General features: G+C 35.4%; 3 protein-coding genes across 4 annotated transcripts in view; 2 read left to right on the top strand and 1 right to left on the bottom strand.

Moving 5' to 3' along the window:
* The window catches only part of LOC149483232 (transducin beta-like protein 2), a 96,582-nt gene extending 95,973 nt beyond the window's left edge, over nucleotides 1-609 (bottom strand). Inside the window, exon 1 of one of the 2 annotated variants that reach the window (XM_089702200.1) lies at nucleotides 308-609. In XM_089702200.1, coding sequence (XP_089558326.1) covers nucleotides 308-431 — 124 coding nt within the window. In that variant the 5' untranslated portion in view covers nucleotides 432-609. The remainder of the gene's footprint in view (nucleotides 1-307) is intronic. The other variant, XM_089702199.1, reaches the window with a different exon arrangement.
* A 721-nt stretch (nucleotides 610-1,330) lies between these two features.
* On the top strand, nucleotides 1,331-9,585 carry LOC149483231 (putative coiled-coil-helix-coiled-coil-helix domain-containing protein CHCHD2P9, mitochondrial). Its single transcript, XM_089702198.1, has 3 exons — nucleotides 1,331-1,490; nucleotides 1,574-1,712; nucleotides 9,092-9,585. The coding sequence occupies exons 1-3, from the start codon at nucleotides 1,444-1,446 to the stop codon at nucleotides 9,338-9,340; spliced, it is 435 nt and encodes a 144-aa protein (XP_089558324.1). The 5' UTR covers nucleotides 1,331-1,443; the 3' UTR covers nucleotides 9,341-9,585.
* Nucleotides 9,586-10,048: 463 nt separating this feature from the next.
* On the top strand, nucleotides 10,049-13,508 carry LOC149483230 (uncharacterized). The gene is made up of 4 exons (XM_089702883.1): nucleotides 10,049-10,242; nucleotides 10,633-10,795; nucleotides 11,540-11,860; nucleotides 13,433-13,508. The coding sequence occupies exons 1-3, from the start codon at nucleotides 10,049-10,051 to the stop codon at nucleotides 11,759-11,761; spliced, it is 579 nt and encodes a 192-aa protein (XP_089559009.1). The 3' UTR covers nucleotides 11,762-11,860; nucleotides 13,433-13,508.
* Nucleotides 13,509-13,702: the final 194 nt, after the last annotated feature.

Here is a 13,702-nt window from a genome sequence, read left to right as displayed (position 1 = left end):
ATTTTAAATTTATCTAGAAATACGAGCACTTACCTCACCTCTTGGATAGCCATTTCTAGGACAATTATCTTTCAAAATTCATTCAAATACGGTACTTTATTAGAAGAATTACGGTCGACCTTGTTAAATAAAAAGAAAACAGTTATACAGCAAAATGAGATGCGGTTGTAAGAAGTAAAAAATTTACGCGGTAAAACCACGTGTGGTCCTAATAGTTTCTCCATACACATTCAAGTCGAAACTACATTTCTACAAACAGTTTAGTGCCATTATCTTTAATCAAATAAAAATAAAACATCAAACCTACCTATATCATTTTCAGTTTCATGCTTTTGCGATTCATCTTTCTTGCTTCCGAAGACGATCTTGTAAATAAATTGTATTACTATACATGACAGTATAGTCAAAGCTATCGCTAGAAATACATTCATGATTATACCGGCTTATATTTCGTTTATTTTCACTTATTATTCAAACAACTTCCTCACAATGCGGTTGGTATCGATGTTAAACAATCACGCGTTCTCGAATTCAGAGGCTAACTGACTGTTGATACGACTGACATCTAACGTGACAGATGACAAACTGATAAACCAAGGCGGAACGGAACAAAAATTATGTGAAGCGGCAGATGTGATTCATGCACTTCCTTTCAAATAATGTTGCGTCTACACGTTCTTTCAACTTGTAAAGTTTACCTTTACGAGTAAAATGAAATGATTATATCTAGTTAATTTAAAAATTTGTTAATTATACAAGTTATATACATATATTGTAATATTTTAGACATATAAAGCGAAAGCAACGTTTAAAGTCACAGTTTAAAGTCGTCATTTTTCACAGGCTGGCCTTCGTTTATGAATGCAGAAAAAAAATTAGTTGACAATGTAAATATTTGAAAGTAAACAACACTTTTAGCAGAAATATTATGCCTTTCCTCCAACCAAATTAAATTTTAATATGCCAACCCGAAGCCGAAGGTAAATAATTTAATTTAATAAAGTGATTCTAATTCGTGAACCTTAGCATCAAAAATATTCTGAATGATGATATTATAATCTTTTCATTCATATTCTATTATACTTTTTGTGTGCATTATAAGCATATGCTAATAATCCAATAACATAATTATTTTGTTATACCTTATAGATTTCGTAATTTCTAGTAGGTCATTTAATTCTTTTCAATATTTTACACTGGCAAATGCGTTTGTTTTTTTTATCCCTTTCATTTTGATAATAAACGACAAAGAGGCCAAATTCTAATTTTAAATTTTCTAGAAAAGTGTAGAATGAAGTTAGTTTTATTGACGTTGACAAATGACATTTGTAAAGGGAAATCGAGAATCGTCATTTCGTCAATCAGTTGAAACTTGAAGTTCGCGAAGTGTGTTGTGTAAAAGCGTTTAAATTTTATAAAAAGCGATAAAAAGTTGATTTCAAGATGCCTCGACGAGGACGTTCTGCAAGTCCACCACCAGCACCAAGACGGTAAATACCTCCTTTGATTTTCTTTTGTTTGCGTCATTTTTTTGTCTTGTGTGATCATAACCTAACAATATTGTTTTTTCTAGGGCTGCTCCACCACCGAGCCGTCTTCCAGCCCATGCTCCGCCTTCATCGCCGTCACCGAGTGTTGCCCAACCTCAGCAACCCTCGATGTTTGGCCAGATGGCAGCTACCGCTGGCGGTGTGGCTGTAGGATCGGCAGTGGTAAGTTTGTTACGTAATTGTACTGCGCACTGTGCTTTTGTTTTACAAAATTAATTATTAAGTTGATTCTAAGGGTGCACTCACACACATCAGTCACCGTCACGGCACGTCACCGGACAGGATTAAAAAAAAATATGTATCAATAGTTCTAGTATGACTCTGTTCCCACACGACAGTCGCCGGCACGAAATCTATCAGTGACGTCCCCGGTCAGGCACGTCAAATAATCTTTCCATACATGTACCATACTTTTATCCCCACTCACCCGGTGCCGTCACGTCTCAGTTCAGTCAGCGTCGTGCTACCGTCAATTGCTACATGTTCTCTAGCGTGACACACGTCTAATCACTGACTAACCTGATGTATGTGTTCAATGATTCAGTCAAACCGGCGACGTGACTGACGGACAACATGACGGTGACTGGTGTTTGTGGATACGTACACAAACCGTCACCGATCAGTCATCGGTGACTTGACGGTGACTGATGTGTGTGAGTGCACCCTAAAACTTTAAACATTGCGCAATCATTGCAGATATGAACAATATTTCCTTATTAGTTTCTGAAATCATATTGTGGCGCTAAGCCAAGAACGTAGTCACGTGATTTGATTAGTATTTAGCAAATCATTGTTAAAGAAAACATGTTGTTCAAGATAAACTTAAAGTTTGTAAATGACTATTTAATAATAACTTTACTCATAATTCAATATTAGATCACTTTAAAAAAGATTTTGTGGGAATTTGTAATGTTAGAAGAAATAGGTTTTTATTGTGTTCGTTATTTTAGCCTGTATTTCTTATCTTTATGATTGATGACAATACAGAATACAATAAGGCGTTGGATAAGGAATGCACAAATCAGTACATTGTGAATGATTGTGCAGGATTTAAGCATCAATTTGCAAAACAATACACATTCATAACTAAAATGAATGAGGTAATTTAATCTTTTTAGGCCATGACTTTTCTATTTTCTTACAAGGCTCTATTGAAAATTCATAATTCAAGTTAAATATTTCAATTATACTTGAAATTGTCTGATGCTGTTATATATCTCAAATCTCGTTGAAATTATAAGGAAAATAAGTTATTCCCACATTATATTTTTTAAAATTAATTATTAATTAGTAATTTATCTATCCATACAAGCTTTTATAAAAAAGCTAAACAGACAATAAAAAACACATTTAGTTAGATTTTAAGCTGCACCTCTAGACATTCAATGGGATAAAAGATCTTATACTCTGTCCATTATATTATTTGCTTTTTGACAGCTTCACGCCTATGAAGGATTGTATTGTCTATGTTAAAATGTCATACAAATAATTATTGTACTTCATGGACAGGCCTCGCCCAAGACGAGAAAGTTCTGTGTAGTGAGTAGACATCACCAAGTGGTGATGTCTACACAGAACTTTCTCGTCTTTCAAATCAATTATTCAATGATGGGTCGATAGATTATAATAATCGATAAAAATACCCTGTAAAATATATCCAATACAGAAAAACTCTTCTATTATGTTATATAATTTAAATAATAAACGTAAAGACAACCAAATTGTAAGATAGAAACCAATAAATAATAAAATATTAGTTTAGTTTAGTTTTAACATAAAATGCATAGATATGTGGTCTTATTATTACATATCTTATTAGTACGTTTACGAGACGAAGACGAGAAAGTTCACAGAACTTTCTCGTCTTTCAAATCAATTATTCAATGATGGGTCGATAGATTATAATAATCGATAAAAATACCCTGTAAAATATATCCAATACAGAAAAACTCTTCTATTATGTTATATAATTTAAATAATAAACGTAAAGACAACCAAATTGTAAGATAGAAACCAATAAATAATAAAATATTAGTTTAGTTTAGTTTTAACATAAAATGCATAGATATGTGGTCTTATTATTACATATCTTATTAGTACGTTTACGTTGTAATTATTATTTACGTACCTGATTCCATTTATGATAATATTTTGAATTTATAATTGAAATGGTATCCCAATCGATAATCTTTTGAACATCACTTCTGGTATCACCCGTCGAGCTGTCAAAAAGCAATTCTTATAGTGGACAGACTATAGCATACATAGGGTCATAAGGAAGTGACTTTGTTTTATATTATGTAGTGACAAAGACTAGTTTTAGACTTATCCTTTTCTAAAGTCCTTAAATCAAACTAATAATTGATTCATTCATTTAGGTATAGAAACATAATAATAATATTATATAAATACATAGGTTATCTAAATCTATATATACAACAGAAAGTCATGTTAGTTAGGTACTTCACTTATAACTCAAGAACAGCTGGACCGATTTAGCTGACAATTGGCAGGGAGGTAGTTTAGAGCCAGCAGAAGGACATAGGATACTAAGTATGTACCACGGGCGAAGCCGGGGTGGACCACTAGTTTTTAATATAAAATTCACGTGTCGTAGTGATTATTTATGGATGACTAGATTTCCGCCCGCGGCTTTGCAAAGGAAAACCCGCATAGTTCCCGTTCCCGTGGGATTTCCGGGATAAAAACTATCCTATGTGTTAATCCAAGTTACCAGCTAAATTTCATTGTAATCGGTTAAGTAGTTTTTACGTGAAAGAGTAACAAACATCCATTCATCCATACATCCTTACAAACTTTCGCCTTTATAATATATATATTAGATATATTAGATAGAGTGTAGTAGTGTAACTATAGTTAATATCTCCCTAATGGTTTTACTTCTTAAATTTTGTGTGCATATCAGGTAGGTCTAAGAATCGGATAACATCTATTTTTCATGCTCCTAATGATAAGAGTAAGGCAGAAGAACGTTTTACAGGGCAGCTAGTGAAATATAATTTTTATTTTCGATTTTCAATGAATTTTGTGTGTAGAATGAAGATGGGTTAGGTTAGGTTATTTATTCAAATAATTATTTTGTGTACATACTCTTGTGAGTTGTGACTATACACTCAGAAGTCTTGAAAGAGTTTTTGAAACTATTCTTAAACATACTGATTACCGTGAAATATACCAACATTGCCCACTTTTTTTTTGAAGTCCAATTCAAAAATATTGGTAGAGATGTCGTGTTTATTTAAAAAATCAAAGCAGTATCATGAAATGTTCCCGACTTAAGTGGCTGGGCAAAGTTACCCAGGATTTTTTTCTATTTCATACAAATCACATTTTGATTTACCAAAAAGCATATTTTGGTAAAAAAAAAAACGGTACATCTCAGTAAAATGAGCATTACTTTCGATTTCTTTTACTGCAAAGATTTCGTAGTAAGATTATGTTTAAGGCAATTAAAGGATAAAAAAGCAAAACAGAATATTGTTCAGTGACTATTTAATAAAAATAAACGTAGTTTTAAATTTAAGTTGTGGTTAAAATTAAGCGATTTATCTTTATTTACCATGGTTCTTTCCGGGATACCAAATTAAGCTTATTTTTCCGAAATAAACGGAATAGAAGTCATATTATTAAGTATCAAATTATGTGGAAATATGATATATATGCCAACCCTAAGCTTTTTTTGTTGATGGGCAATGTTGTAAAATATAGATCGCTACATTATTGAGTAATTTTGCCCACCATTGTAACGTTTGTTTAAAACAACCTTCGGTGGTAAAAATAGTATAAAAATAATCTTATTATTTTATAACATATTATGAGTAAAAAATAAAAATAACCTGTGCTTTCACCATCATGCACAAACTATCTCTTGAATTTTCACAATTTTTGCCCGCAAAATCACATAATATTATGATATTCAACGCACATAATGGGCAGTGCTATTAATGTTGCCAAAGTATACAGGTATTTTTGCAATTTAAAAATCTTCTTATGAATTGATCTTCGTTCGAAGATACCCTTGTCATTGTGGGCAATGTTGGCATATTTCTCGGCATATTTGTAAAATTTTGTAAACATTGGTCAAGCCATTTTTGAACAGTAAAGCAACTAACATAATGAGACAAGAATTTATGTTATACTAGCGGTCCGCCCCGGCTTCGCCCGTGGTACATATTTACGTTTTCTCTACATAAGAACCATCCTCGTACTTCAAGGAATATAATAGAAAAGAATAATCGAAATCGGTTCAGCCATTCACACGTGATGCCGTGACAACGCGAAACGGGTGCAGACCCGCCGCCTTTTTAATTTTTATAGCTCCCGCCGCGCAGCGCGTCGAACGCGGCAACTGATACACAAAAATAATCCTTATGGCATGATTCTGTATTCACGCGCGATGACTTATAACTAGTGTTGCCGAACTATCGATAGTTTGACTATCGATAGTTGACCTTGAAAATAAGTCAGAATATCGATAGCACTATCGATAGTATCGATATTATCGATACTATCGATACTATCGATAGCGTTAATCATGGAATACTATTGATGAACTGCAATAGTATCGATAAAATCGATAGTATTGATTGCCAATAGTTGCTATACTATCGATACTGTCGATAGTATCGATACTATTGCTACTGAATATTGCAACTACAATCGATACTATCGATAGTACTGATACTATCGATAGTTTTGAGCTATCGATAGTAGTAAATTGTGCAATAGTATTGTTCACGATTTCTTGGTATAATGGGTCAGTCAATGGGCTTATTGGATTACGAATTAACGAACTAAAAAAAATGGATTGTACAAAGCGCCAATAGATAACTTGAAAAGTATTATAACCAAACATCTAGTTCTCTGTCATCCACTATAATATTATTGATAAAGCAATACTATCGAGAAAAAGGTCACTATCGATGGGACAATATTATCGATAGTATCGACACTATCGATAGTATCGATAGTTCGTTCGATATTGAGCTTCGATAGTATCGACACTATCAAATTCAAATTCAAATTCAAATTTCATTTATTTACAAGAATGTAGTTACAAAAAAGGTGTTATTACAATGTTAACGCGCTAATACATTCTACCCACTTTCTGGGTGTGCAAATATTTAAATGGAAATAAGTTAAATTACACTACACCAACACTACACAAATTCTTCGCGTCACTATTGTTAAACGTCACTAATTCTTCCTTGTCACAGAGTCCGCAATGTAATAAGTTCTTGAATATCATAAAATTGTTTCTCCATTAACCATTTCGTCAGTTTCTTCTTAAATATATTTACTGGGAGATCCTTAAAGTATCGATAGTATCGATAGTTCGTTCGATATTGAGCTTCGATAGTATCGATACTATCGATGGTATTGCTATGTGTCGATAGTATTTACGCTTATAGGACTATCGATACTATCGATAGTATCGACACTATCGATAGTATCGATAGTGCTATCGATACTATTGCTTTTCCCCAACTATCGATAGTTAATCGATAGACTATCGATAGTGGACTATCGAGCGGCAACACTACTTATAACGTATTTCATGTATAACTTTGGTGTCTCTACACCGATTTACATGATTCTTTTACTATAACCTGCCCAGGAGTATGAAGAATAATTGTGCCAAATTTAGTTAAAATCCGTCGGGTAGTTTTTGTTTCTATAACGAATATACAGACAGACAGACAAAAATTTTACTGATTGCATTTTTGGCATCAGTAGCGATCCCTTATCACCCCTTCATAGTTTTTTTTTAAATATATTTCATGTACAGAATTGGCCTCTCTACAGATTTATTATAAGTATAGATAAAAGGCAAGTAAACCGCAAACATTGCCTAACTCTTATCATTAAGTGCCCCTAAGAATATGTATGTTGGCTGATTGATGATTCTTAGACCTAATCAATCTGCACAAAAATTCCATATTGTATGTTATCCGCCAGAATAATGTGAGTTATAGTGGAGTCATTTAAATAGATAAAAAGAGGTGAACTGCTTAAATAATTGATTAAAGTGAATTAATCGATACGAACTTGATACATATGTGAATTTTAAAAATAATCAGGGAAATCCCTGTCCAATAATTTTTTTTTTCTTAAATTTAAGTAAATAAAACAGGTACTATAAATATAATAATTTAAAAAATGCATTTATTCAGGTGTAGACTACAGGCCCGTGTTGAAAAAATTATGGGTCATTTGACCCACCACCTGACCTATCTAGAATGATATAAGAGCATAAAATAATAAGATTCAGCACTATGACGTCACTTGTAAGCTGTCCACCTGAGTGCAGATGAGAATTCGAAGGTTCAGGTAGAGATTTTCTCTCCTTGTCTCCATGATTTTTGTACGGCGTTGCGGAATAATTGATTAAAAGTAGTATAGAAATAGTATGACACAGATGCCGTACAAAATCAAATGACCAAATTTACCCCGGCAACTGTCGAAAAATAAAAATAAATTCCGACTTTGTGGACCACCATTTTTGTACGGCATCTGTGTCATACTATTTCTATACTGCTTTTAAGCCATTATTCCGCAACGCCGTACAAAAATCATGGAGACAAGGGGAGAAAATCTCTACCTGAACTTTCGAATTCTCACCTGCACTCAGGTGGACAGCTTACGAGTGACGTCATAGTGCTGAATCTTATTATTTTATGCTCTTATATCATTCTAGATAGGTCAGGTGGTGGGTCAAATGACCCATAATTTTTTCAACATGGGCCTGTAGTCTAGTGTTCTTTTTATATGTAACTAAAATAATAATGAATATAATTCAGAACTCAGTTATTATTTACTATCAGCATTCGATTTTTAGAATTTAGAGTAACATCTCTAGTACTTAAAAGCAAAAGGGTTTCTGACGACGTCAGCTCTTAAAAATCAGAAATTGTTGATTATATTGAGAATCGTTTAATAATAATATAATTATATCAAATCTTAAAATTACTCGTATCGGTCACTATTACACTATGTATGTAATCGTAATTGAAAAAGCTAGCCATTGTGCAGTTCCAACAAAACGAAATAATACATTATTTTATTCTCGTCGTAGATATGTTGTTAACTATATATACCTTGTTAACTAACAAGGTAACATTATTGAATTATGTTTATCTGTCAAATTTTGCCTTTTAAAATTATTCTAATACAAGTGGTCCGCCCCGGCTTCGCCCGTGGTACATATTTCGCAATAAAAGGTAGCCTATGTCCTTTCTCGGGTATCAAAATATCTCCTTACCAAATTTCATGCAAATTGGTTCAGTAGTTTAGGCGTGATTGAGTAACAGACAGACAGAGTTACTTTCGCATTTATAATATAAGTATGGATTAAGACAAGAAAATAAATCAAAATAAAGTATTCTCTCAGGATTCATACTTGGGCAAATCAAACTATATTTTCTTTTATCCTCTGTATCCCACTACATATTTATAACTAAGGTAGTAAATGAAACAAATTATTATTCTTGATATTTATTGTTCGAAATAACTTATTCCAGGGCCACATGGCCGGCAGCGCTCTGACCGGCATGTTCAGCGGCGGTAGTTCCGAGCCGGCGCAGCAGCAAGCTGCACAGCCCCCACAGGCCACCTACCAACAGTACCAGGGCCAGGCACAACAGCCCCAGGGCCCTTGCGCTTGGGAGATCAAGCAGTTCATCGAATGCGCCCAACAACAACACGATCTCTCCCTCTGCGAAGGCTTCAACGAGGCCCTGCGCCAGTGCAAAGTGAACAACCACATCTAAATACATCCCCGGTGTCTAGAACATTCTTTAAATATTTCAGTTGAAAATTTTCGTCATGCTACCTCAAGCGTTCCAACTTCAAAGACACCATAGCAATTATGTACGATAGATTTGTTTATTTTATTTTTAGAAATTTTAGTAATTATTAATTTACATTCTTTTGAGACTACATATTGTAGCTCTTAGACGACGCCATTGTTAATTTATATTAGTTGACATTTTAAATAAACAACCATTATATTATTCATTGTTGTTTTATTTCTAAACGTGATTCTTGAGGTATAAAAAACCTATAAATGTATGCTAGCCTAGTCCTTGAATTTAGTAGTAACATTTTTATTACCTACTTATAATGTATGGTCTAATAATTTCATTGAATTATGATTTTTTTAAATACAGAATACTTAATATTACATTTGATTGTCTTTTATAATTAATTTTCAAAATAATATAAACATGACGTATAATAATATAAGTTGTACTGATTTGGGTCAACAAATAAACGAGAAATGCCCCATTTAGTAAGATTATGGCCACATATTTTTTGCCTTATTTATTAAAAACAGTAGTAGAAACATTCAGTGATAGCCTTCTAGAATTACCAGCAATAAGAAACATTTGCAAACACCACAGAGCACGGAGTTTCGCGCGCGTCCCCGCTCGCGTGCGAGGATGAAATTCCGTGCTCTGTGGTAAAGACCATCACACATGAAAACATCGTCTACCAATTCATCCAACCTTAATACAGGCGACGCCAATCATTATGGCGGCTCGGATATTAGCTGCGAGTCGCAAGGTGCATGTTGCACCTTGAGACCTGTCGAGCCTGCTCCCATGCGTCCCACTGTCCCTGAAATTATGTTCTGCGCAGCGACTCGCACGATATTCACAGCCGCCATAAAGTTTGGAGTCAAGTGTATTTATCCAACCACCAATCTCTGTAATAAGTATACAGGGTGTCCCGCTGTTGGTATACTAAGCTCAAAGGAGGTTATAGCATACGCTGAGTTCATAAAAAATACTTTAAAATTCCAGACGCATTTTTTTTCAAATAGATGAATTCTTAAAACTATGCGTACACCCATAACAAGCGACCCGTCCAAATTTGCCACCAGCACGTGAGCTATCGTTTAAGATTATGTTTTCATAGACAAAATGCTTATATTAGCGAAGCGGTATATGCCGGCTGCGTGAAGCTAGAGAAGAAAAGAAGAGTATTTTTCGTGATCAGTGTATGCAAAATTACAAGTTCCTTCGCGCTTAGTATACCAATAGTAGGACACCCTGTATAGTCTATCCTCCACTAACTCCAGTGGGTCTCGCTCGCGCTACTCCCGCGCGGACCAACACGCGCCGACGCGGCCGCCCACCGTCGTGGTGACGCCGATGCCGCGCCGCTCTGTGTTTCGTGACGCAGCGGCCGTGGCGGGTGGCGTCACTGTTGGCACCACTATGGTATGCGTATAGTAGACTAGCTGTGCCCCGCAGTTTAACCCGCATTGCTCCGCTCTTGTTGGTCTTGGTCGTAACGTGATGATATAGCCTCTAACCTTCCTTGATAAATGGGCTATCTAACACCGAAATAATTTTTCAAATCGGACCAGTAGTTCCTGAGATTAGCGCGATCAAACTAATAAAATAAATAAATCTAAAAATAGATTCCAAGAATTTGGTTCTAGAATGATTTATGATCTACTACAGGAAGCACTAGCATGCTTAGCAATGAGCAGGTAGATATGAAGAGATTCAGCTTGTAACGCGTCTTGAAGCAGTGTTAGTGTATCGAGAATGAATATTTCTTGATTAAGATTAATTTAGCAGAAAGCTTAAAAATATTTTTGAGTGCATATTACAATATAATACCTAGTATGTATTAATTTAAGAATTAAGATAGAGAACACAATGCTTTTGAGCTCGTACTGTTGTATATTGACATATTGTAAAGGTATGCATTGTTTAGTCACAGCAGGTTTGCTGATTGCATAGGAAAAATTATAATGCACTATGCAGATTATTGGTTCTTTCTTGAAAAGCAAAATATCAAAATGTGTGTCTACTTATCCAAAAATATATTTATATTAAGGCAGTACTGTTTTGTTGTGATAATAACTTTTCTTAATAGGTAGGTACTACCAGTGCCTAGTAGGTAAAAGACTGTATTTAAATTCTCCCTATACATCAACATTATCTCAAAAATAGGGTCATTTAGCCGGTGAAGCGATCACCAGCCTGTTCACGGGCCGCCGTCGGGAGGAGGTGATGCACTCACTACCCCGCAACTACGAGCTCGGTACAGAACCCAGCGGGCCGTGTGCGTACGAGATCGCACAGTTCCTGCAGTGTGCAGCGCACCGCGAGAACCTGCAGGAGTGCGAGGCTTTTAACGAAGCGCTCTTGGAGTGCAAGCGTCGGAACCGTTAGTTTTGATGTTGTTACGAGAAATTAAAACAGGAACTAGATGAGTACCTATAGAAAGTACTAACTATATGTGCAAGACCACGGGTAAAAGGAATTATCTAGGTATGTTATTCTGGCACATAAGTTAGTACAGCACTGCCAAGTATAGAATCCATTGGAGTATGGAGTAGTATTAAAAATAATTTGGAAAATCCAAAAGTGCACGCCTCATAATTTTTTTTTAATAAATATTTATTAATTATTATTTTTGTTTATTTAATAACAATTAAACCACATCGAATCAGACCCTGAAAAATGAAAGGGTTCTATTCCTGAGCATACTCAAGCGTAAGAGAAAAAAAAAGACTCGATTAGTAAAGTATTTCGGTCGCTATCGTGTTAACAAGAAAAAGGATCCGCACATACAGACACACGGACGTCCAAGACAGAACTTTTTTAAACTGTTTTTTTACTAGTTTAAATAACAAAAATGACATCAAAAATATCATGAACGTTAAAAATAGTGTTTTTTCTTAATATGTGTGTGTATGTATTATCTTACAAGTGCAATGTATGATACATAAAGACATTTTAAGTTTGAAAAATCAGATGTTTTGCGCGAAGTGACAGTAGTACCCACCTCAACGCTTCGCTTATGAGGCGTGCAAAAATATTATAAGTATCAAGTGTTCTCGACTATCGAGCAATTACGCTGTAACACCTTGGCCACGGACACCGGCGGCGCGACCGACGGCGCGACGGGCGGCGCGACAATTCGCGCGGCGCGGTAAGCATGCCACGGGCAGTTGCGTTCGCCGCCGCGACCAGTGTAGTCGAGGAGACGAGATGGCTTTATCAAAGTTAGCTCGACGTTGTTTGGAGTAGCAGCTTTTTTGCTCAAGATTTAATGTTTGGAAGATATAGTGGAGTACACGAATTAAATAGAAATGGAATTCTCCGTCTGTAACAACAGACGGAGAATTCCACCAAAAATATGAAAAATATAGGCATGATGAAAAATTATGTTGCGGGTGGCTAGACTTCCAAATAGCTGGTCTAGCTAGAATTTCTGCAATAAAAACTTCCGTCTCCATTTTCGCGAAAAAAAAACAAACTATTTTAAATTAAGTTCGCTCCGGGAGTAGTCGCCGCGTCTGCCGCTCGACTCCGTGGCCTGCGCCGTAATAACTCATACATTTGTTTCGATCGCTAGTCGTGCCGCGCGATTCGCTCGGGGAAATTCGCCGGTCGTCTCGCTGGTCGCCGCTGCGCGTGGCATGCCCAGTACATTTCCATACATTTGATTCATTCGCAAGACGCGCCGCCAGTCGCGCCGCGCGAATTTTCGCTATAGCGAATTGTCCGTGGCCAGCACGTAAGTGTGTTTCGCGGCCGCGGCGCGGCGCGGGCGAAATCAATGGCAAGTTGCACACTGCGTTACACATTATGTAATGTACATCACAGAGCAAGTAATATAGATGTACATTTTGTAGATTAACATACCTACCCCGTAGTGCATTTAGATTTAATCTTTGACCCCGTATATAATAATATGAGCTGCCGTAATAACGATAAACGATGCAGTAAACATAAGATTTCATTGAATTAAAAAAATATATATAATTTTGCCTAATTATCTTTATATTGCCAAAAATGTGATATGTAAATAATAGGCATATTTTTTGCTGTTTTCAGGTTTACCTTGAAGATACATTTCCATCTAAGCATCAAAAAGTCATCTGTTTACGAACTGTGAATAAAACCATATCTACAGAATGCATTGTATTTTCTTTTCATACACCCACTTTCCCTTTATTAATTATGTACTATCAAAAATTCGGTAGTTTCGAAAATTTTAGGATAATTTGTAAGCTAACTGTGTCTCATATAAATTCACCCACATACATCTTTAGGGGCTTATTAAAAATAGCCTGTTGTATAGCCTATTATATCATCTAAATCCGT

The sequence above is a fragment of the Colias philodice genome, chromosome 13 (genome assembly GCF_061535455.1).
Source record: "Colias philodice isolate Cphi_HAF_F1 chromosome 13, ilColPhil1 Martin Lab GWU primary, whole genome shotgun sequence".
In the NCBI taxonomy this organism is placed as follows: Eukaryota; Metazoa; Arthropoda; class Insecta; order Lepidoptera; family Pieridae; genus Colias; species Colias philodice.
This window is presented reverse-complemented; position numbering and strand designations above follow the sequence as displayed.

Coding starts and splice junctions, on each gene's coding strand:
- LOC149483230 (XM_089702883.1), top strand. CDS start 10,049: ATGAAAACATCGTCTACCAATTCATCCAACCTTAATACAGGCGACGCC. Junction 10,243..10,632: donor ATATTCACAGCCGCCATAAA/GTTTGGAGTCAA, acceptor CACCCTGTATAG/TCTATCCTCCACTAACTCCA. Junction 10,796..11,539: donor TCACTGTTGGCACCACTATG/GTATGCGTATAG, acceptor TCTCAAAAATAG/GGTCATTTAGCCGGTGAAGC.
- LOC149483231 (XM_089702198.1), top strand. CDS start 1,444: ATGCCTCGACGAGGACGTTCTGCAAGTCCACCACCAGCACCAAGACG. Junction 1,491..1,573: donor CCACCACCAGCACCAAGACG/GTAAATACCTCC, acceptor TGTTTTTTCTAG/GGCTGCTCCACCACCGAGCC. Junction 1,713..9,091: donor TGGCTGTAGGATCGGCAGTG/GTAAGTTTGTTA, acceptor AACTTATTCCAG/GGCCACATGGCCGGCAGCGC.